The 24959-nt window shown below is 48.9% G+C and overlaps 1 protein-coding gene across 9 annotated transcripts in view; it reads left to right on the top strand.

Moving 5' to 3' along the window:
* The window catches only part of HIPK2 (homeodomain interacting protein kinase 2), a 192476-nt gene that overhangs the window by 164224 nt on the left and 3293 nt on the right, over positions 1-24959 (top strand). For 3 of the 9 annotated variants that reach the window (XM_041751673.1, XM_041751671.1, XM_041751672.1), the window contains 4 exons: positions 5106-5350; positions 11358-11515; positions 12652-13098; positions 15671-24583. In XM_041751673.1, coding sequence (XP_041607607.1) covers positions 5106-5350; positions 11358-11515; positions 12652-13098; positions 15671-15853 — 1033 coding nt within the window. In that variant the 3' untranslated portion in view covers positions 15854-24583. Of the gene's footprint in view, positions 1-5105; positions 5351-11357; positions 11516-12651; positions 14068-15670; positions 24584-24959 lie in introns of those variants that run through there. The other 6 variants (XR_005987280.1, XM_041751674.1, XM_041751676.1 and 3 more) reach the window with 4 other exon arrangements.

The following is a 24959-nucleotide window of genomic DNA, read 5'->3' as shown; positions in this document are numbered from 1 at the left end:
ATCTCCAGTTAAGTACTCATGCAGTCAGTATATTACCACACTCTTTACAGTTTTGCAGTGGGGAGCAGGGGGACAGTGCAGAGCCCTTCGACCAGTAGTCGTACATCCAACAAATGTTACCTGCGGTTATTAATCAGTGTTTGCAGTAAGAGAAGAGTGGTGTTTCTCATTCACAGCATTGACTGGAAATCAGGGCAGTGAAGTAAGTCATGTAAAGTTTATTGGTGGAGATGAGTTTTGACCCTGGTCTCGAAGGTTGGAGCTGACTGAGATTGACAACTAGAAATCAGTGACACGTTCCAGGTAGGGCCCCACAGGGCAGGAGTCACAGGCTTGTGTCCGCTGCTCCGGCAGGGCTTCCTCCACTGGGGCTGATTTCTCTACTTCCAAGCTCCTTATTTCTTTCCATCATTTTAAAATGATGAAAATCAGCTATCGCCATGACAACACAAAGCAATTTGTGAACTCTGGAAGCTTTGTTCTTTATTCAGAAGTGATGTTCTGGCCGAGGACACTTGAGGAAATATTTCTCATTCTGCTCCTCTCTCTCAGTTCCATTAACCAATTATTAATGAGATTGATAAACTATCAATAATAATTAGACACTGTAGTGGAATGAATCCCAGTAGAATCAGTACATATGAGCCTAAAGAACCCATAGCGGTAATGTCAAATGTATGCTCATTTTCAAAGTGACTTATTTAACAGCTTCCCATTTGTTCTCGAATCTGCATAGTATATTCGGGTAGAGCACAGAGATGTTTTTAACAGCAGAAGAGATTAAAAACAGAGCTATCAGATTAATTGACCTTTTCCAAGCCTGTCACGGGCAAATCCAAAGAGGTAGGTAAATTAGCCCTGGACTGTGTTATACCTATTTGCTCATTAGGTATAATGAGCTCTGAAAACAAAGAAATGGGACCCATGAGCTGTTTTATAGAGATTTTATCCCACACTCGTTGATAGATATTAAGATACTGACATGCAGGATCCTCAGCCTCTGTAGAAAGGCTCACTACCTGTTGGGTTTCCAGCAGGAGATGGCCCTAAATTCTCACAGGTCATCCAAACTAAACTATCAACTCTTGAAAGATTCTTGCCAACAAGCCATCCTTTGGTGACAAGAAGCTCACTGGTTCATGAAGCGGCCCCATTGTGTGTTTAAATTCTTACTCCTACTGAGCTAAAGCTTCTCCACAATTTCCAAATTTGAATTTTATTACAGCTTGGCTATGTGTCCGTGTGTCTGTTTAATTTGCTCATTTTCGAAACAACTTGGAACACAAGGAAGATCTGGCCAGCAGGAACTGGCCAGGTCTGGGTCTACATGTAAGGCACACTTACTATAGACATCTATTTCCTCTCCAAATTAGGAGTAAACCAAATCTTATTTTAAATGTCTTTAATAGTGAGTCTTTAGGGGACCCTCGCAGTGGATCCTTTCATGCCACTCTTCCCCAATGGATGTCAGAGCAGGTTGGAAGTGGAGGGACGTTTAGGGTCACACTAATATCTAGGCCACTGGCCAGGGTCACACCAGTGAATGGATAGTAGAGCCAGGACCAGAACACCAGCTCCCAGGACTGGGGTTGGAAGCCAGCCTCTGTTCTTCATGTGGGATCCACCACCCACAGACTGTGTGCCTGCAGCAGAACACACCTGTGTTTGGTAAGATGACCTGCTAAGCCACTGTGTATGTGGGTTAATTATGCAGACCTGGCTATGACCTATGATGGAAGCCGAGAGTGAAGGACAGGCATCACATCTCCCTGCAGCCCCTACAGAACTGGACACCATACAGAGTTACGGCCTCCGGGGCCTTTTCCCCAGGTCCTGGGACCACTTTGATGGTGTATGCATGGAGGGAGAAGGGGCCCTCGGTAGCATCTTTTTTTTTTTTTTTAATTTTTGTGATAGTCACACAGAGAGAGAGAGAGAGAGGCAGAGACATAGGCAGAGGGAGAAGCAGGCTCCATGCACCAGGAGCCCAATGTGGGATTCGATCCCGGGTCTCCAGGATCGTGCCCTGGGCCAAAGGCGGGCGCCAAACCGCTGCACCACCCAGGGATCCCCCTCGGTAGCATCTTAGTACACAGCAGACCATACACAGAGAGGTCGGTTCTGTCATCCGGCCCCATCGCCCCAGAAAGCGGCCCCACGTCCTCCTGCCACAGCTTTCCACATCCTCTTGCTTCTCTTGGACTCCTCCTCCCTACTTTCCAGGTTCAGGGACTTTCTCCTTGTGCCCCATGTCCCAGTTCTTATGCCAGATCTCCATGCCCCCCACCCACTTCCACCCCCCACAGATCCCATCTGCTTTTCTGATTCTCAAGTATACGTTTCAGTGACATGAAGTACGCTCACAGCATGTACAACCATCACCACTTATTTCCAGAAGTTTGTCATCACTCCAAACAGGGACTCTGTACCCATTAAGTAATCACTCCCCATGCCCCACCCTCCCCAGCTCCTGGTAACCTTGAATCTACCTTCTCTAGGAGGTTGGTTATTCTAGATACCTTATGTAAGTGGAATCACACAGTGTTTGTCCTTTTTGTGTCTGGCTTCTTTCACTTAGCACGTTTTCAAGGTATATCCATGCTGTAGCACATATCAGAACTCTATTCGTTTTTATGGCTAAAATTCCATTGTGTGGATAGACCACGTTTTGCTTACGTATTTGTCTGTTGATGGACACCTATGTTAATTCCACCTTTACACTCTTATGCATGATGTAGCTGTGAACACCGGCACACAAGGATCTGATTGGGTCCTTGCTTTCCCCTCCTCTGCATGAATACCTCCAGTGGCATTGCTGGGTCATATGGTAATTATGTGGCTTTTTGAGAAACAAGCATATATTTTTTGCATTCCAACTGTTTTAAGTGGGAAGCATAGGTCTTTACTAATTAAAATGTATCTGTTTTATCGAAGTTAATATGAAGAGCTGTAAATATATGCAGTCACTTCATTCCTCATCTGCCTTTGAGTTCCTAGCAATTGTCACCGGTACAACTCATTTGACAGTTCATCACAGAAGGCTTTGTGACATCCATTATTCTCTTTAACCGATTATTTTAAAGCTTTTACTATTTAACTTGTCATGTTTTTATACAGTCCCCCACTGAAATTTTAATCACCTCCAGGGCAGAGGCATGTATTATAGCTCTTTGTACAGGAATCCCCCGTGGCACCTACCACAGATCTCCAAGATATCTAACTAATGAGTTTTCATTTCTTTCATATCAATCTTCTGGTTTATTCGTAGACTAAAAACTTCTCCATCCAATCCATGCCTTGATAGAATCCCCTTTGCCTGGATCTATTTTTGCAATCCTGTTTTCACATGTTAAATGAGGTAGCACAACCAGTAACAGTGATAATAGCCACAAACTTTCATATGTACACTATTCAGAGCACTTCCCTGTATGTTCTCACTTCTCAAAATAAGCCTATACACGTAGGTAGTGTCATTATCCACGTTTGATCGATGAGACAGACAATCACTCAGAGGTTGCATAGCTAGCTGCCCAAGGCCATACAACCAGCAACTGCGAAGTAGTTGCTGCAGGGCCTGTGTTCTGACCCACGGACACAGTTAGGGAGGGACTCTTCTACCTTGAACCGGGAAGGACAAAATGTGCAGCCACTGGAAGAATATTTCAGCCTAGATGTCAGTAGTGCCAGGCTTCAGGGAGCAGGGGCTCAGACCTTCTGTGGGTTCACCTCCCAGCCCCTCTAGCCTTTAGCAGCCTGGATGAACTTCCACTTACCTTCTGCCCGGCTGCCTGGGGCTCTCGAGTTTGCCCACTTCTCTGCTGCCCTTAGGGTGGCAGAGATCTATCTTGGAAAGAGTCTGGCCTGTGACTGGCCACGTGACCTTGGGCAAGACACCTGGAGGTGGGGGTGGTGGTTCCATTAGGCCCTCCATAAATAGCAGCTGCTTCTCTTAGCAAATTATTTGGAAACTAACCCTGTCTTACCTAGGCAATCAATATTTCTTAAAAATAGATGATCAATATATAAAAATAGATGTAGATCTTTTTTTAAAACCCTCACAATAAGCAACAAATTCCCTATCCATCATCCCACCCACCTGCCCTGGAGGCAGCCAGAATGGGTTCCCAAAGTAGCCACACCAACATAAATATCTCAAGAAAGAAAATGTGCTGGCCAGGAGCCATCCAAAGCTGGTTCCTCCCTATCAGCATAGAACAAAGTTTCCGATACAGGAGGAAAACCACAGCTGCTGAGCAACACTCTCGTAGGCGTCATCCCCAAGGGAGCCCTTCTGACCTCACCTACACACCGTGCTGTCCCCTCCCTGATCCTTGGCTCCCGCTCTAGGGAGGCTGCAGAGGGGCCAGGCCTCCCCCTCGAGAAGAGGACCCTCAGATGTCCTGGCAGCCTGCACCACCCACTCATTCCACATGACGTCCTAGCAAAGAGGTGGCAAAGGGTGTGGTGTCCAGCTCCCAGTTTTTCTCTCCCAGTGTCTCTGAACTGTGTTGTGTGTGGTCAGCCTCCTGAGACCCCGCTCTTCATGCACGCCTCTCTCTGCATCCTGCTTCCCCTTGGACATTTCGCTCCCTCGCACCCAAGTTCAGTGGATCTCCCAGGCCCTGAACCTAAGCTGACGATGGCTCTCCTCTCAGAGGTGTCCTTCTGCAAACCGGGGCCTTAAGTTGCCAAGGTCTTCTTGGGCTTTCTCTACATGCTAGGATGTCCCCTTGTGGTGGCTCAGAAGGTCCTGCCACACAGCTGTGAGCTATAGGCACCTCCCCTGCAGTTCTCCTGCTGGGGGAGAACCCAGGGCCATTTGGAAGCTTCTCCCGTTTCCAGAAGTGCCGGGGCCCCAGCTCCAGCCCTTCTCGTGTCTTCACACATCCCCCTGCTGGTTGGATGGGCAACACTTGTTTTCCCTAGTCTCCACATTAGAGTCCGGAGAGTAGACGTCACGTTCCTACACACACACACACACACACATACACACACACGTGTCCCAGAGCACCGAGGGGCTTCTCACATGGCTGGTTCTGGAATGCTGGTTGGTGTCTCACCTCACAGCTGCCTCACAATCCTGATTTCTCCCTTTCTGTTTTCAGCACTGTCTCCAAGCAGAGAAAAAACGTCATCAGCTGTGTCACAGTCCACGACTCTCCGTACTCCGACTCCTCCAGCAACACCAGCCCCTACTCCGTGCAGCACCGCGCTGGGCACCACGGCAACGCCTGTGACGCCAAGGGGAGCCTGGAGAACCACTGCACTGGGAACCCCCGAACTATCATCGTGCCCCCCCTGAAAACCCAGGCCAGCGAAGTGCTGGTGGAATGTGATAGCCTGGTGCCAGGTAACTTGGGGCCGGGGCAGGCCAGGAGCACCTGTCTGCAGGCTGGTGTTTTTGGGTTCTGCCAACAAGCGGCCGTGTTGTAGGAGAACTAGTGAGCCCCAGTTACTGTAGCTCCTTACCCAAAGGATTACACTCAAGCAGCCAGGGTAGGGTTCTGTTTAATGTCACCTTGTAGAAGCGGTGTTTTCACTTTTTCACTCTATAATTAATCCCTCGCTGCCTTTACAGTGGATCTCCCACTGATTAGGTGCATAAATATGAAATAAAAGCTACCCAGCTCCCTCCTGGCTTAGGCTGCTCCTGACCGACTGAGCATGAAGAAGCCCTAGTGGTAGAGCAGCTTCCTGTGTGGGAAGAACCTTCTCTGAGTCCTGCCGGGTGAGGGTGACACATAGGCTCACTTTGGTATCCCCTCAGAGCTCGCTGTTGGGAGGACAGGTCGTAGTGACAAGTGTGCTTATCTCCTAACACGCTGCTTGAGTAAAAGGAACCCTTCTATCCCACGAAGGCCTGAAAATTGGACTAGAATAAAGGCTGAGAGCGTAACCTTCCAAATAAGCTTAGTGGCTCCCCTCAGCTTTGGTAGTATCTCACCAGTGGAAGAATTTAGGGAATAAACTAGAAGCCATCTGCTTTTCTGCCATGAACTGTCATCAGGCCATTCAAGGCAGGCAGCACCTTCACAATAGCACTCTTTAGAAGGAAAGAGGTATGACCGGGCAAAAAAGATTTTGTTTAGATTCAGGGAGCTAGTCATCAGGAAGGACCCCCGTCTATGTCACCTTAGATCCTTCTTGGGGTGGTCACCACCATGTAAGACCCGCTGGGCATGGGCCATTCAGGTTCTGCCACTGAGAGTGATGTGAAAGTGAAGAGCAGAATTCAGGATGGGGTCTTTCTCGGGGCTTTTCCAGCCCAGTACCATAGGCCAGTCCACATAGTGCGGGACACATGGACATCTCTTTCCAGAACCCTCTATCTCTACCCAGGCAAGGGTTTTAGTAGAAACCTTGGCAGGAAGAACACTCTCTAGAACCAAAGGAATCTGTAAGGCAAACAAAGTTGTTCACCCAGGAGACAGGACTCCTTAGAGCAGTGGCCCTCAGACTTTTCTACTCATTTGTCCCTGAAATAATTGTTTCAAACTATATATGTCGCACATTTTTAAGTTTCGATATGGTAAAGGATATCATTTCCGTCATATGTTGTGTCACTGTTGAAGTATTAAATATGTTTGTCAAAACCTCGGAGCTACAGATTCAACTTACCCAATACAGGGGGACACAGCCCTGTTGCCTTAGAAGCAGCCACTCCTTGTCATCAGCCAGGTGGCTACACTGATTCACCCCTGTCAGAAGTGGCTTCCCTCTGACAGCCACCTCACCTCTGAATTTTGTTTCATGAATGGATGAATAGAGTAGAGAGTTTCCAAAGAGCCTGTAGCCTGAATAAAATGAGACTGGACTGTCTTCAGTGTTTCTTACCAAAGACGGCTTGACTTTGCTAAAAAGGGACTGTCCGTCCCTCAGGAGCTGGTCAGGGTTTTCACACCTGGAGGCAGTACACCGTAGTAACTTCCCAGAGAGAGAAGCAATGGGAGACACGTGGATGTGAGGGAGAAGGTAGGAAAGGAAAACCAATGGATGTTAGTGCTGGTGAATCAGTTGAGGAAAAGATAACATTTGCTAACTCAAAATATGGAAATTGACCCTTTAAGTCTTTATTACCAAATACCCTCGAGTCCTCAAGAAGCCCTACATGTGCTGGCTTATCATTGTAGCCCTTGAGGGGCCATCTGGCCGGCTCACTTAGAAGACTGTATGACTCTTGAACTCAGAGTTGTGAGTTCGAGCCCCACGCTGGGTGTAGAGATTACTTAAAAAAATAAAATCTTAAAAAAAAAAAATTAGATTGCAACCTGCAATGCATACACAGCTTGGTGTGAAGGGCTCTCCTACTTCATTAACAGTAAACATCTCAAGACCATGTTGTAGGAAGCCTGACCCTTTTATTGAGCAGGAAGAGGATATATAGTCCTTCTTCATCTGCCTTCCGAAAACCAGGGCACCTGGGTGGCTCAGTAGGTTAAGTTTAAGCATCTGCCTTCAGTTCAGGTCATGATCCCTTGGGGCTCCCTACTTAGTGGGCAGCCTGCTTTTCCCTCTGCCCCTCCCCTTACTCCTATATTCTCTCTCTCAAATAAATAAATATTTTTTTAAGTTTAAAAAAACCTCTCCAAAAAACAAATTTTAAGTTTATAGCAAACTCATTAGTGGTGAAGCCCAACCCAGATTAGCAAGGAGCTGTTCACAGTCTCTTCCTCATAGTCATTTGTGCCGCTTAGTAAAATATCCCTGGGTTTTGGAGCAGAAACCTTCCTGTCTTTGATTACAGGGTGGTGCCCAAGACTCTGTGGGGCATAACCTAATATATTGAACCTTTCTAAAATCTGAAATTCTGAATTTCAAAAATGTGTGACCTCAGGGATTTTAGATCACAGATTGAGACCTACAGCACAAGTCCGTGAGTTTTGTTCCATTGAGAATGCCCCTGTTCTGAGACACCTTGGGGGAACTGTAACATTCGCTTTAAAATATGGGTAATGGTTTATAAGAATTGGCTCAAGACAGATCTTCTTGAGGTCATCTACAAATTAATTGTTTTTAAGGGTGGCTGGTGCTAAATTTTTCTTGGCCTCTTAAATCAGCATGAGAGAGTGGCCAGATTTCCACATGTTAGAAATCCTCCAGCTTGGAGTTTTGTCCGCCTTTGGTCCTGGTGCCATTCTGTGGAAGGTGACACAATTCTGAGGAGAATTACTGAAACTTTTAGACCACCTCATCCAACCCCTAGTGAAGACAGGCGATGAGACTGAGGACCGGCTGGCTTTGTCAGCATCACAGCAGTTTTGTGTCTGGAAACCACAAAGGCAGGAGAAGACAGCTTTGTGGAGCTCACATTTCACGCCTTTCAAGTTACATTAACCACTTCCATCATCAGCCCACTGCTCGTGGGCAGGGGGCGGCTCTGAGCGCTTACCCCCACTGCCTTTCCACAAGAACTGCGTGATATCTGAACAGCTGAGAGTCTCGGAGGGATGTTTCTGACCGAAAAGAATAAAGGGGGGGGGGGTCATTCTCTGTGGTAAGGCTACTGATTCTAAAGCAGCCAGTGCTGCTGTCTCTGGGGAGCCCCGTGGTATAACTTTCCCTGTAAAGAGAGATTTCTTTTCCCCTGTGAAGACATGCTGCACAGTCCTTCTGGTGACAAGTAAAAAGCAGGAACTTCATGCTGGTGCCTACTCATCCCCAGCCTGTGGTGTTTCTCAACACGAATATATACCGTTCATTACAAAGTCATCCAAGGCTCAGAACCATCAGGAAAGCAGCCTTCCTCAGCATCTCAGTGCCCAGTTGGCCCAGAGAGGTCCCGGTGTGACCAGGTCATAGCCCCTCCTACCCCCCACCACCACAACTGGAGCTCCCAGGTGTTGTCTGGGTTCAAGTCAGGACAAATGCTGTGCAGGCAAGTTTTCTCCCAGAACTCACCCCTCCTTTGGTTCTCAGCTTGGGAAGGAGCCTTGGGGATTGCTCACATAACCTTCTTGGGTCCCTTAGGTGAGTTGAGGTTCTTTTGGAAGGCAACAGAATGAACTCTGTGCTGCCTTAAGACACATAATTCATTGGAAGGAATCAAGAAGGCTGAAGGAAATTTCAACAACCACATCCCAGGCTGAGCAGGACCCAGAATTCCCAGGACCTAGACCACTAGAAGCCACACACTGCTTTCTGGAGCACCACTTCACCCTGACCCAGAGATTCCCAGGCTCCCAGTTTCCCAGTTCCAGGAGACAGGATTTGGTTGCCTCAGCTTGGAGTGGACATCTGTTCCTTGAGCACCACCTTTAGCCAGGAGACAGAGCTCAATAATCAAGATGTTAACAATAGCTGACACAGGTAACGCTTTTAAGAGCTCAACATGTGACAGATAACTAGGCAATCCGTAATCATTAATTGACATAAACCTCATGACGACCCTGTTTGTAGTTACCATTATTCTCCCAGTTTCCCAGATGTGACAATGGAAGTACAGAGGTTAACTCGATCAAGACCATGTGGCTGGACCTCACAGGCATCTGGCTCCCCAGCCCACCCATACTCCGAAGCACACTCCCACTCACCTAGCACAGACAGGACCACTAGAACTGTTTCCAGGGTGGTGGATCTTTGAGGGCAGCTGGGCAAGACTGACCAGAGTTCTGTAATGTCCCTCATGGCTGCAAGCCGTACCTCAGGAGCTTTACCTTCAGCACCTGTCTTCTGGCACACTTGTCACTTTATTCATCTCAGCAGGAGGAAATGATTCTTTTAATGTCTTGGTCCCCTGCAGGACCTCGTCCCTTATTTGGGGGTTCACTGCTCTGACCCAGTCCCCATTCCCTGTTCCCGCAATGGTGGTAGCAGGCACGTGCCCAGCTCTGTCACGCCATTTCACCTAAAACTCCTCTAAGCTCTTCACTTCCAGACTCAAGCTGTGCATACCTGGAGCTCAGGCTTTCTCCCTCACAATAATTACCACAGAATGCCCAGAGAGCTGAACTAGGAGCAGAGAGGCAGCATCCGTAGCTAGGGCCCAAGCACAGTTTGTGACCTGCTATAGAACAGCAAGGACTCTGACTCCAGCAAGGTGGCACCGTGGCTGAGTGAAGAGGAGACACCAAAGCTCTGCTGCTAGCCAGCATTCGCAGCTCTCCAGCTCTTACCGGGCAAGGAATCCCCCAAGCCACCACCCCCTCCCCATCCTCCAGGCTTTGGAGGGCCTTTGAGAGTTGAACTGGGTTTGGCTTTTTTTTTTTTTTTTTAAGATTTTATTTATTTATTTGAAAGAGAGAGAATGCGTGCAGGAGTGGGGAAGAGGGAGAGGGAGAGGGAGGCTCCCTGCTGAGCAGGGAGCCCAACAGGAGCCTCGATTCCAGGACCCTGAGATCATGACCTGAGCTGAAGGCAGACACCTAACCGACTGAGCCACTCAGGCCCTCTACAGGTTTGGCTTTTGCACAGCTCCGTACACCAGGGCCTGGCTGGTTCCTCTCATGGGGCATGTGTTGTTAATTCAGGTCCCCAAGCACCCCCCACCATGGGGTTCTAATTTAGTGGGTGGGATGGGAGGACCCTCAAGTGCCAATGCACGGTCAGATTGGGGTCTCTGTTAGGACTCACTGCTTCCCTCCCCAGTGGGGCAGTTCTCTGTTTCCTACAGCTGCTGCCTGTAGGGTAGGGAGGTTTCTCTTGGGCTTCAGTGTGCACCCCAGTCTCCCATCTCCTCCCCAAGTTTCTGGTTTCCCAAACTTTTGCTCTTCATGTTTCTCTCCCTGAGCAATTAATCAGTGTTCTCTCTCACCGGCCCCAGCCATCTCCTCTTTGACTTTGATTTCATCACCCTGGGATTTGTAATAGAATTGATCCAACACAGTTACATCAAGGGCCTGCTCATTGTGATGTATGCCTCATTCATACTTAGCATCCTCTACCCCAGCCTTGCCCGTTTTACACTTGCAGCCATGGGTGATTTTTTTCCTCAGTTCGTGTGTGGTTCTTTTTCTGAGGCCCCATTATCCATACTCTGCTTATGTGTCACTGTGTCTCTGGATCGCAGCAGACAACCCCACTGCAGCCCTGGATGGGGCACGAAGAGCTACAGAGAGAGACCTTTCCTCCTTTCCTCTGTTAGCGCCTCCTTGTGCTTTTCAGTGTCACCAGACAGGAATTCTAAAGTCCAACAAGCTGGCACTTGCTCCCAATCAGTGAGACAAGCCAAAGCCCAGTGGCCAGTCCAGAGTCAGAGCCGACTCTTAGCTGGATCTGGGGAGACGAGGCTAATTTGATTGGCTGGTCTTGGGAACACACTCCTTCCTAGGAGACCACCGTTGTTTCCCCTAGGGGCAGGGTCTTCTGGGCAGCGGGGGGACCTCTGAGCCAGCTGTAACCCCTTATTCTTTCCCACACAGTCAACGCCAGTCAGCACTCGTCCTACAAGTCCAAGTCCTCCAGCAACGTGACCTCCACCAGCGGTCACTCTTCAGGGAGCTCGTCCGGAGCCATCGCCTACCGGCAGCAGCGGCCAGGACCGCATTTCCAGCAGCAGCAGCCTCTCAATCTCAGCCAGGTGAGTGCCGCCCGACCTGGCCTCAGCGGCCTGCAAACCACACACATCACCGAGGCCCCTCCATGCCTCCACTTCCCAGCGGGCGGCTGTAGGTGGGCCCACACCCAGCTCACAGGGCCTGGGACCTCTGAGTTCTTCCCACTGTGGGTAAAACACTGTGTCCTGGCCCCATCAGACCAGGACGCTAGCAGAGTACTGGCAGGCTGACAGAGTTGGGCTAGTGGGTCTTTGTGATGAGGGAGGCCAGGCCACACACGGGGAACCCCAAACCCAGGGCAAGCGAGGATTTGGAGCAGGTGGGTGGCGTTTCGGTAGAATTATAAATGAAGGCAGAGTCTCCTCGGTAGAGCTGGCCTGTGTGTAAAGTGTCTACGTCAGGTCCGAACTGCAGAGTGGACTCAGGGGCCTGTTTCCTCAGAAGCCATAGCGGGGACATCAGTGGGGAGCTTATGTTCAGAAACCCCTCGTCTGAAGTGGTGCACTTGGTAAACTGAGGCCGCATCTCTGTGTCGTCACAACTCTGGTTCTTGGGAAGAGAGGGCTCTTTCATTTGTACCAATATAACTTCAAACAGCAAAGTGTCCAAGAGCCTAGGATTTTAGAGAACAAGATCTCACAGTGAGGGAGAAAGCAGTTGTCACTCAAAGAGTGGCTCCTCTGACACTTCATAGCTGCAGTAGGCCGTTTGGAGACATCCTGTTACCTCCTCAAACTGGCTTAATCTGTGTGTCATCCAGCTGGAGGCTCGGGACAGGGTTCCTTCTTCAGTCCAGGCTAATGTTGCTTTCCCAGCCTATAGGGGAGGCATCTTCCCTCACTCCTGTGGCTTCTGGCCTCCTCCTCTCCTCCCCTCCCCCTCCTCCCCCTCCTCCCCACTCCCCTGGCCCTCCTCCCCCCACCCCCAACCCCACCTTCCTCTTACCCCTTCTCACTTCTCTCTTTCCCTCCTCCCCCTCCTCCCTCCTACCCCTTACCCCCCTCACTGTCCTCCCCCTCCTTACTTCTCTCTCTTCTCCTCCTCTCCCTCCTCCCTCACCCTTCTCCCTCCTTCCTCACCTCTCCTCTTCCTCCCTTTCCTCTCCTCCCACGTGTCTGGCCCCCAATGCAGCCCTCTCCTGGTGCTTCTCCTTCTCCAGGCTCAGCAGCACATCACCGCAGAGCGCGCCGGGAGCCACCGCCGGCAGCAGGCCTACATCACTCCCACGATGGCTCAGGCCCCGTACTCCTTCCCGCACAACAGCCCCAGCCACGGCACTGTGCACCCCCACCTGGCCGCCGCTGCTGCAGCAGCCCACCTCCCCGCCCAGCCCCACCTCTACACCTACACGGCGCCCGCAGCCTTGGGCTCCACCGGCACCGTGGCCCACCTGGTGGCCTCCCAAGGCTCAGCGCGTCACACCGTGCAGCACACTGCCTACCCGGCCAGCATCGTCCACCAGGTCCCCGTGAGCATGGGCCCCCGGGTCCTGCCCTCACCCACCATCCACCCGAGTCAGTATCCAGCCCAGTTTGCCCACCAGACCTACATCAGCGCCTCTCCAGCCTCCACCGTCTACACTGGATACCCACTGAGCCCCGCCAAGGTCAACCAGTACCCTTACATATAAACACTGGAAGGGGAGGGGAGGGGAGGGAGGAGGGGCAGCAGGGAGGAGGGTGGAGGGGTGAGGTGGGAGCCGAGCTTTTTATACTGAAGATGCGGCACACAAACAATGCAATGGGGCAGGGTGGGCAGGGAGCAGGGGGCAGGGACGGACACCAAGAAAACTTGAACCAGGAGGTGGGGGGACCTTAGAGCAGAGAAGACATTTTAAAAAAGAAGGGATTGAGGAGGGGGAAATCTATGCTTTTTATTTTAAAAAAGAAAAAGGAAAAAAAAAGAAAACGCCGGTAAACAAAAAACACAGCTCACGAACCCATTCTGCACCAAACTGGAAAGGAGAAGAAGAGAGCGACAGAAGATTCCTGGAAGTTGGGGGGGGGCCCCAGTTTTTGAAGAACTTTATCTATGAACTTCTCAAAGATTATTTTCATATGGCGGCAAGTGACATTTAAGAATTTGCTGTCGGGGACACCTGATGTGGAAATCCAATAGATTTTTAATTATGGAACATAAGAATTAGGGATTTTTCCAGAACTCTAAAGGGTCAGCAGCCCTCTAGAAGGTCAGGCCGTGGCCTGAGGAGGGTGATATTTGGGGGTTGGTATGGGGTTGGCCAAACCCAGTTCTGGCTCACGTGTCAGGGCTGATGGAGGGGAGTGGCCAGGCTGAAGGAAGCCCCTGCCAGCAGAGGGCACAGCTTCTCTTCCTGAGCACTCTGGAGAAATCCCTACAAAGCAATGTCACTCCTCCAGTGTCATTAATAATGTGTGTTGCAAACTTTAGGTTTTTTTTTTCCTTTCCTGAAGATTTCTTTTCTCTTTGAATCAATCCCTAGTCACGTAGCATAGGGCTAGCGGTCGTCACCGACATCCTAGTAGAATGTAGCGGTCAGCACCCCTGTTTTCTACTTTGTGTTCAACTCCAATGATACCAATAGACTATTCCTCAATGTAATTGCACAAAAAAAAAAAAAAGAAAAAAAAAGCGATAGAACATAGGCATATAACCAGTGTGGTGGTCCAGGTGTGCGAGCGTGAACGAATGTGTATGGGTGTGAGCGCGGATGCCACCCTCCCTGCGTGTCCCTCGGTGCCGCCATCCCGGCTCTCGCATCCTTGATTTTACACCGGTCCCTCCTAGTGCCTTACCGACTGACAGACGCGGTGTGAGGGTTTACTTCCATGGTACTCCAAGAAGCTGACTGAGGCGAGTCACATCATCTCAGCTCTTCTTTTGTGCTGTTGTGACATTTTACTCTGGTCTTTCCTTGTTTCCTTTTTTTTTTTTTTTTTATTTGAATTTGAATTTGATTTTAATACCTGTTGTCTTTTTTGAGCTGTCTGCCAACAAAGGGGCATCAGGGAGCTGGCAGGAGCAGGGTGGGGGGAGCCCATGGATCTTGAGAGAGAGGTAGCAGATGGATGACTCTGAGAACAAGAGGGACTCCCCACCCTGCACCCTCACCCCACTCTGCATCCAGTTCTGCCTGATGGGGGGGCGGGGGAGGGCTGGCTCTACCATTTGTGAGAGCAGAGGTCCCATCTGTGTTGTGGGGAGAGGAGACCACCTGCAGCCTCCAGGCCTGGCACAGCCTTCCTGCTGTCCCCAAGGTGGGGAGGAGGCCTGGGACGCAGCACCAGGCCCTCACACCCACCCCACACTCACGCACAGCCCCGCCCATCTCTCATTCCACCTCTGTATGTTGCTCTCAGTTTTGCCAGATCCTTCCCTCTATAGACAACCATCCACCTTTGTTTGCTACTGCATCTTTCTTCACATTACCAGGCCAACTCAAGACTCGACTTTGTTTTTGGTTTTAGAGGGGTCTGGTGGGCAGAAGGTCGGAGGGACATTGATGAGGGTAACCAGGGGGTCTTAACACTGCACTTTGGAACACTCCCTTGGGCACTTAACGTTTCCAAAGAAATTTGCCCTTCGCCCGCTTTGCCCCATTGATCCATTCTGGAAGTTTTCTCAGGCTTTGAACACTGCTGGGGGTGGGGTGGACTAGGGATATCTCCATTCATAGCAGAATTACTCTTAAATACATGAATGTTAGGAGACTCTATCTGGTCATAGATGAGGCTTAGAAGGGGGGTCCTAATCGCTTGATTCTCATTGCTGAGCCTGAGCTGATCCCAAAGCCAAGTTTCCAAGGTGCAGAGAGATGGCTCCCAGTCTTGGCAGTTTGTCCTCATGCCCCTCACCCCCCTGTAGTTTCCCTTAACCATCTACTGTGAACAGTGGTGGTATAGTGATATCCCACCTAACTCAGTAACGAAGCCAAGCCGTTACCTTAGCTGTTAGCTGTGAAATGTGAAAATAACTCTGGAAATCCCCTCCCCAACCATCAGTTCTACTCATCTTACAGAGAAATAGGTCCCCAAACTGGAACCAGCTTAGTCCAGGCCTGAGGCTGGAAGGAAGGACACCATGACCCACTAGAGGCACACACTCAGGCAGCCCGTGGGTCCCCAGCAGATGACTTTTGAGAGGTTCACTCTGCTTGTGAAGCCACCAACTGATCGATTGATCGATACTCTTTTTCCCAGGACAAGGGGAGGTGCCACCTCTCCGTGACCACGGGAAAATGGCCAGTCCAGAGAGAGTGGGGGAGAAAAGCCTTTGGAGGACATGTGAGCCAGAGCCCTCTCAGAGCCATGCCAGCCAGGAAAATCCACCTGTTCCTGACTTGGCAGCGCCAGATGGCAGCAGAGCCCCATCACATCTCCTGACCAGTGACCGAAGTCTTGGCTGTAAATGAGACCACATTGGCCTTGCATCCCAATCCCCTTGCACAGTTGACTCCCAGCCCTTCCTAGATATGCTGTCCTATGGGAAAAGACAACATAGCCTTCCATTTATAAAAAAATCACTTTGTCTACTTAAGTTGGAAGTCTCTTATTCTTTCACCTGATGTTTTCTTTATTTTCTTCCAGATCAGGAATGAAAGTTCATGCTGCTCATAAAAATAATATTATTGTACTAATTATTTTGGTTCTTATCATTGTAATTATTATCATCTTCATCATGTTGATATTTTAGCTGGGGTTTTAAATGCACATTTCTTCCCAGTATCTTTGTGTTTTCTCTTTAGTAATTAAACTTATTTTATTATAAATGTGAGTCTCTGAGTAGGCAGGAAGGACATGCAGATGTCCCGTTTTGTTAGACAAAAAGAAAAAAAAGGAAAGACCCAGGAATTAGAAAAATTCTTTCTACCATCTCTAGTTCACAAAGAACCGTCAAGAAAGATCCACCACAGACCAAAAGCTTGAAGAAAAATCCAGGCCTTTTCTGTTTGCAGGCCAGATTAGACTCTTGATGACATGGTCATCATCAGTATTGTATTTTCCTAGATTCTCAGTGGCCTGGGAAGAGTTCTGAGGTGGCAATCCCGGGGCCCAACCCTTAGCTGTGGTTCTTTCCCACAATCCCTGTGCTCTCCTGTGCTTCTGGAATCTGCTAACTAGATTCTCGGCCTGCCTCCCATCTGATACTTACCTGTCATGGAAAAAGAAAGCCCTTCTTCCCAGAGCTGACCCAGATGTCCATCCTTTTCCCATAACTGCACCAGGAGTGTGGCTTATCTTCTTCAGTGCAGAGACGGATGTCCCCTCCTGGAAGCCACTGGGTGGCATGAACTGACATAAGGGTGCTAGATAGGGTGGTACCACCCCCTGGGAAACTTCAGCCTTAGTTCCCCTCCTTCTACTCACTAACAACACTGCTCACTTATCCAGTCTCTCCCTATTCCACCCCCCCCCCCCCCAAGTACCTCTTCTCACCATAGAATTCTAGGGACGGAACTAGGAGCCAAAAGAAGGTAGAGGGGGATGGTAAGAGGCCAGAGGAACACTGACAAGGTCAAGCAGCTCCTCCAACCTTGCAGGCAGGGTCCCCCCTGAAAGCACTGGCCAACAGAGGAGCACAGCAGGGCCTCGAAGCCATCCCCTCAGTGTACTCTGCCTTATGCATGATGGGCTTCTTGAAATCGGCTTGAGGTGCCCACGTGCTGCCCGCCAAAACCAGAAACTATGGGCCTTAGGTTGAAAAGGTGGTTTTGCTGAAGCCTACCAAGAGCAATGTCAGGTAGTGCTCAGCCCCGGTGGTGCTCAGCAAACATGAGTGCATCCTCCCTTCGTCCCCACCTGCCTTCCTTTTCTAGTCCCTGGCACAGAGCTGCAAGATCAGAAGACCCCAGTGGGAGAGGAGAGGCCAGGCTCCTTGTGTGCTCCTCAGCACTTGCCCAGATCTCCCATCTCTTCCTCCGGCTCTGAGTCACCCTGGCAAACCGGATGAATCAAAGCCTACCCATCCCCAGGACCAAGCTCTCAAGTAGAGGGATGCCAGCCTTGTCTTTGTTTAGACCACAAATAACCTAGAGCATCCTCTGTTCTTTACCTGCCTCTAGACGCAGAAGTATAGCAGAGTTGAGGAGGGGAGGATTTACAAGGACAGGTCAAGGAGAACCATGTACTTGTAGCCTCAGGAAGTCCGGGTGGAGGTGCTTCTGCTTGGTGGGTTATTTCTGGACCCATCTGGCTGTGCACACCCATGTCTCTGCACTTAGTACCTCGTTCAGGACGTTTTGGCTGTTTCCAAGGGAAGGGGTGAGCAGGCCAACGGGTGGGAGAGTCTGAGGCTCGGTGCCGATTAATACTGTGAAGTGGTGCATGTGGCTGATCGAGTTCGGAGGGCAGGGAAGGGTTGAGGCAAACCGACGGTTGTCTCCTGGACTGTATTTGCATTCTGGCCTTACTGGCGGTGAGTGGCTTGCAGGCTGGGGGAGCCAGCTGGCCTCGCCCTCTTCACCCTGGAAGACTCAACCCGCCCAAACACCAGATTGTCGGATGTAAGGAAGGGAAGGTGAGATTAGCACAGCTGCTAACAGGCTGATTTCTCTTGACCAGATCTCTGGAAGTGCAAACACTCATTTTTGAACAAGCTTGTGGTGGAGGATTTGGGTTGTGTGAGTGTGTGTGAGTGAGCGGAGCAGACTTTCTTGGAAACTGGAGAAAGGAGATGAGGAGGCTTAAGGAGCTACTGCTGACGGGCTGTGGTTGGTGAATCGAGGTGTGTCGGTGAGCTGGTCCCCGCTCTCACCCCATGCCCTCTCGGGTGCGGAGGCCGGGGTGGGGGCCGGGGCCCCTGCTGGCCTGCCCGGGAGCTGCTAGGACAGAACACAGAAGATAACGAGGTGCCCTCACGGAGCAGAGGGAATTCAGCAGGGAGGCGAGGACTCTTTCCGCAGGCCTGGCCTGGGATCTCACGATGCCGGCCTGAGCCGTTTTGCCAGGAAACATTCCAGCCCCGCAAGCACTTTTGCATGCTGCTGTCGTTCTGACGCGTCTCGCAGATTTCAGACGGGGAGGCCCCAACACTGAGCAGGCCGGAGACGTCCTTACCAAATTGGAAAGGAAGCTGTTAACTGTTCCTTTCTTTAGCCAAAGAACCCTTCTCAAAGACACCTCCAGATAGGGACAAGATGGCGTTCCTTCCTCTCTTTCCTTTCCGGGCAATAATGACATCGTGAGCGATGCATTTCCGTTCGTCTCTCTCTTTCCTCCCTCCTGGCATGTATTTTTTTTTTTTTTTTTTTAGTATTATTGTTCTTGTGTTGATTTCCAGCTGTATTCATCTTTGAAGAGGCGAGGAGATTAGGACCCCTAAACGCTGCTGCCGTTAGGAAGCTGGAGGCACGGCACGAACGCCGGGCTTCACGGAGCTCAGGGCCCGCGGGCGCTGACCGGAAGCTGACCGGGAGCGGCCCCTTCGCCCGGAAGTTCAACTGCGTGGGGGGCGGGGGCGGCGCACGCGGGGGCGAGGCCCTAGGACTCGCTCGTAGTCTCCACAGACCGCCCGGTCAGACCCCGGTCGGGCTCCGGGAGACTTGAAGGTGGTGAAAGACCTGGAAACGCCGTAGAAGGTTCTGGGCGCCCCTGCGCGCTGGAGTGGCCCAGGCTAGGAGAAGTCTCCCCCGTGTTTCCCGCGCCTCCCAGAAGCTCAGGAGAGCCAGCTCCGCGCCCCCTGCTCCTTGCAGACGCCCGGGAAGGGGCCCTGCTGCAGAGCTCGCTTCCTCAGAGATGTCCTCGGCCCCCAGCTCGACGCCCGCCAGGAAGTCCTTGAGGGCCGGGCCCAGCCCGCTGCGTCAGAGCAGCACGTTGGCCGCGGCCCATCTGTTAGACCCTCCCCCCAGGAAGCAAGGGGCAGCGTTTGCTGCTCGCCCGCCCCGCGCCGAGCCGAGCCCGTGCGGGCCCATCTCGCGGGGCCCTGGTCGCGGCCGACTCGCCCGCAGGAGAGCACGAGGGAGAGGAAGGAAAGGCAGTGGTGCGCCCAGATCTCCCGATTCCGGTGAGCTTGTGGTGAATCAGGACTTCACCGAGATAACCAGGTCGTCTCGCTTTTATTGATTAACAGCAAAGAGTGGCTTCACGTTTTCTAACAAACCATCTAAAGATCCTCGTATTTACTATGTGCCAAACACTGTGCTAAAAGTTAGGCCTTGGTTATCTCGTTTCACGTAGTCATAACAGCCGTAACAACCCCGTTGAGGGGGCGGGGGGGCCGCTCGTCCCTTTCCCGACGAGGCAGCGGGCTCTGGAAGCTCGGTGACGTGCCCGGGGTCACACGGCTAGCGAGGGAGCCGGGTCTTGAACCTGGGTCTGCCCAGCTGCAGAACCGAGCTCGCAGCCTCCAGCCTCAGCCACCTTCTGTGTTTGTGTGCAAAGAACAGCCCTGACGGAACGGCCCCCCCGCGCCATCCCAGCCCCTGGCGTGCAGCCCAGCAGAAGGTCTGAATGAAGAGGGAGCCCTCAATTGGATGCAAGCAAAAGGGGCAGAATTCGTTTGACTTCTAGAGCAAACCTTAAGGGAGTTTCTTTTGATTCATAGTAGAATTCATTTCAGATTCCTTTCCAGTGTACCAACTAGCTTTAGTAGTGCTGCTACAACAAACTTTCGAGTGAAGAAAAAGAGTGTTCTTTTCTTCTTTTAAAAAAGAAAAATGAATTTTTCTTGCTTATAGTTAATTCTAGAAAGGCAATACTAAAGGTATATATTTTTTTTAAGATGCTATTTTTTACTGCACTGATAAATATCATGACAACTCTGGTCTCTATAATCGATCCACTCTTCAGCTCTGGGTAGAACCAGATGCGAGATTCACACCAAATTTGTAAATACCGTGTGTGGGTCTGGTGTCCAGGAACTTTTTTCTTTGTGTATTTAAAAAAAAAAAAAAGGAAAAGGAGAAAAAAACAAGATGACTCTTAGAAAGAGGAACGAAATAAGGGTTTTGTTTTGTTTTGTTCTGAGATAGTTTTCTCAAAGAAATGGAAAGAACGGTTGTATAAACAGAAAAATCAGCCAACTTTTAGGGTATAAGGAAGGAGAGTCTCTTGCCGCAGTATGAGATTAATAGAAATACAGAAGCATTTTTAATTTGGTTGAAAGGTGACAAGAATTTACCAATGCTTTAGGACGAGATTTTTAATTTTTTAGAAAACTATTATCATGTGTTATGAAACATCTCCTCAGTTGTTTTGGGTGGGTTTTTTGGTTTCTTTTTTATTTAAAAAAAAAGAAAAAAAAAAAGCTTCTTTATTGACTGGCTCCAGGCTTGTTTGCCTAAATTCTTAGGTAGTTTACACGAGTTCTAGAACCTTCTAGAACTTTAACTCCATTGGAAGCAAACCCAACTAATCAGAATTTGAGATCCTGGTTGGTTTCAATAGGTATTCTGGAATTCTAACAGAATGCCTAAAGATTTTTTTAAAGAAGGTTTTAGATACATTATCTTACACAAACTGTGACCTAATGGCAATAATTACCTCAAATGTGGGCATTCATCCTGGTTTTAGCCTTTTTTGAAATCATGTAGCCAGCTTAATCTTGGGATTTAAAAGACTATGAACTCTGTGTGGGCTAAAAATAATGATTAATGCACACCCTGGTCATTGTTGCTTAAGTGAATTCTGAAAATAGTTGATCTTTACAACAAAAACTAAACCAAGGAAGAGATTATTCTTTGTGTGTTGTAATGAAATGTGATATTCAAATGCACATGTTAAGTATATATGTTTTTAGCTACTGTAAAATGCTGTTAGCCTTCTAAGATACCGAGAGAGCCACATTTTAAATGCGTAATCTAAGCGATTGACTGTGGATACTTAAGCATATTTCTGGCTACATTTTATAGTTAAAGTGTTTTATAGTTTACATTTAAACTGGTACTTTTTAAAGAAAATTTCTGTTTATAACTGACACCTTCAAACCCCAGCAATTGCCTCTTTAGTTGGAGGCCACCACCACCCCCCCCAAGCCAGGTGTTTTCCACCACACTGTTGTGTAGCCCAACACGAGCATTTCCCTCCATGTTACTGGTCTCCATGTGAACACGAGAGAATGTGAAAGGATTTCTGGATTGAATGGGAAGGGGTGAGTCCATAGCCTGGGCCAGATGTGAAGACCTTATGCCATGTTGTATCAACACTCGTCTCCAAAGAGGCCTTCTCTTTGAGATCCTGGAAGAGGCAGAGAGAACAGATATCTGGTTCATTGATTTTATCTTGATTTGAATGTTTAATTTCTATCAATCCACTGACTTCTGGTCACCAGGCAGTAGAAGACACTGGGATTCAGGTGGTCCTGAACATACAGCTGCTATTCTGGGCCCCCGGCAATATTCTGATTGGTGTTTGGCAATGGGGAGTCATATACCCCGTGCGCCCATATTCATTGGCTGGGTTTTCCATATATCTGCTGTCACTAATTCCTATTCTCCTTCAAAACAAAATAAATGCAAAAGGATATGTTTACTCTCTACTCTTTGTCAAACTTAGATTTGAATCCTAGGTGGGTGGAAAGGGGGGCAGCTAAATTCCTTCCTAGAAATTGTAAGTGCTGCTGAGCAGGAATGGGGCTAGGGAACCTAGGGACAGCTGGGAGAGGGGCATGGGGCATCGAGAACCCCTCAAAGTACAGATGGGCGCTGTAACGCTGCAGAGAGTAGGCTCCACTGTCTTGCAGGAACAGGCTAGAAAATGCTGGTTCCCCTACAAGTTTTGGTTGGTTTCTTGTTTTCTCTTGTGCCACAACCGAAGCCCAGAGGATCTGCTGTGATAAAGGGCTTTCCGTTTGCAGATAAGACTTTGCAGACTGCGGAACACCTGGGACCAGGAACTGCTTGCGTGTGTTCCTTCTAATGCATTCACCTTTTCCCTGTGACCTCTGTGGACAGTATGTCCTCATTACAGGTTCTTGGAAGAAACATTAGGGTAGACTATTTTTTATCTTGCCCTTCCTAATAATAGTACTCCTGTTTTCCTCTGTTTGGACTTTTCCGCAGCTTTAAACTAACCAAATTAATTTTATGTCATTGTCTTCGGGGCTTAACCATACGTTGAAAAACTGGAAGCATAGAAATTAGCTTCAAAAAAAGTGAATACTCTGTATTTGAAACTCAGCCTCCTCAGTTTCCTTGCAACCGCTCCACACAGAACTCTATTTGCGCGGCCTCCCCACTTGTCCAAGTCAGTGTCTCTGTGGCCACCTCTGCCTCCCCCCACTGCCACCACAGCCCCATACACAGGCAACTGGGACTCCCAGAATGCTCTCCAGAACCAGGAAGAAGGACCCATGTGGCCTTGTGAGCAGTGGTCTTGCCTCCCCATTAGATACTCACCTGCTTGGTTGAAGAGGCAATGGATTTATCATTATTATTATCATTATTATTATTAATTATTATTATTATTATTTTAATAGTTTTTGGCTCAGGTTATAAGGAAGAACTTGGGAAGTGGAAAGTGACTTGACCATGCCCATCCTTTGTAGCTTTCTGTGACTTCTGAATGGAACATGAAGCGTCCCCCACCCCACTTGCCTCTCCTCACTTCCAAGCAGACCACCCCAGTGGGCGTTGCCTCTGCCTCGGGGTCCCCCCATGCCCCCTTTCATGCTCCCTCTCTCCCTCTTGCTTTTGTGTTACTGCTCATTTTGAAGCTGTCTTCCGTGGCTTTTCCAGGGCACAATCATTTCTGGCCCCCAAAGCATCTCCTCATCCTCTTTGTGTGCATTTTTTAACCAAATGAAGTAGACCAGGAAGTCCTACTTTGGGGCAGCAGACTTTCTAGTTGAGTAGAATCACTGTATAGATATAGATGTTGATATATATGTTAGTGTATATATATATATCAAACCAAATTTCTGATAGGAAAAGTATAGCTTTACGGATGAGGAGGAAGAGGAGCTTTGAGAAGTCAGGCAGCGTTGGCGTCGTAGCCGAGCCCGGGCCGGCCCCAGGGCTGCACCTTCTCCGTGCAGGCCTGAGGCTTGGCGCTGGGTTCTTGTCACCACCTCACCACAGTGGAGGCAGGTGGCCCGGAGAGGGGGCCGCCGCTCTCTCTGGGTCCCCAGCTTCAAGGGCATAGATGAGTGAGGGGGGCAGCAAATCAGAATGACTGAAATTTTCCATCCCATTTTGCTTTGACCACATGTATTGAGCTGCAGCCTCTGATACTATATCACATTTCCAAAACTGGGATCCATTAAGATGGAAAGAGAACAGATCTGTAGAAATGTTTACCTTTCAACTGCCCATGAATTCCGGACACTGGATAGAAAGACTCACTCCCCAGAATGAGAGCCGGGAGAGGAGGAGACTGGTGATTGGTCACCAGTCCAAGGAACATGGCTTCCTCCCCAAGGTCACCTTGCCCACATCTTCCTCCACCAGGTCATCTCAGCTCAATAGCCCTATGAAAGCCCCGGTCTGTTGTGTTCCTTCACTGTACGGTTTCTGTAATGAAAAGTGTTAATCCATGTTAATCCTTGTGAAAATTATTGCGTGCAACAGTATTTTCTCGTGTACCTCTTTTTCCTATGTGAATTGTCCCTCTTTTCTTTTTTATTTATAAATGTCTACTTTTTTTAAAAAACAAACCAATGTGTTGTAGACCTATATGTAACCTATTCCTTAGTCTCATATTATAGGTATGTTATAAGAATGGATATTTTACTTGGCTTTAGAATGTTTTACAAGAAAAATAATTCTTAACTGATCAAGTCCTTGCTACTAAAATGCTTGTGTTTTTCATCATGATGTCGTGTGCTTCTAAATTAATAATCATTTTCGTTGTAGAAAAATGGAGTGAATTTATATTAGTCTTGGAAACTAATAATAGCATTGTAAATTTATGAGATGATTTTAACAGAAAAAAATTATAGAAGAATATAGTTATTTTAATTGTAATATTACTAACTGTAGGGTGAGAAAGGGGGGTCCCGTTGTGGTGAACTATGTTATAGCTTGTTACTCACAGTTTCTTTTTGATCATTTTTTCGGTCTCTGAGGTGAAACGAGTTATTAATTAAAATTTGTAAACTCACATATGCATATTGTATATGTGTAGAAATGTAATCACACTTTGTCTTGGAATTACATTAAACTGTTTGGAATCACTGTACCCTTGGCCTGCCATGCTTATTTCTCCTAGAACCAAACTAGTCATAAGACTAAAGAGGTTACTGCTACAAGTAACGCCCTTGAGGAGTTATCTGACCCTTCAGAAATCGTTTAATGCCCCCGAATGCTTTCATAACCGCACCTACAGTCTACTGAGATGACAGCGAATGGCTGTAGAGGGAGGGCCTTGAGCCCTTTCCGCCTCGTGTGTTGAGCAGTCATCATCACCAGCTATTTCTAGAACTTTCATCATCTCAGACAGAAGCTCTGTACCAGTTAAACGATAATTCCCAGTTCTCCGCCCCAGCCCTTGACACCCACCCTTCTCTTTTCTGTCTCTAGATATCTTATGGAAGTGGAATCCTACAATATTTGCC

Source organism: Vulpes lagopus, chromosome 4 (genome assembly GCF_018345385.1).
Source record: "Vulpes lagopus strain Blue_001 chromosome 4, ASM1834538v1, whole genome shotgun sequence".
Classification (NCBI taxonomy): Eukaryota; Metazoa; Chordata; class Mammalia; order Carnivora; family Canidae; genus Vulpes; species Vulpes lagopus.
This window is presented reverse-complemented; position numbering and strand designations above follow the sequence as displayed.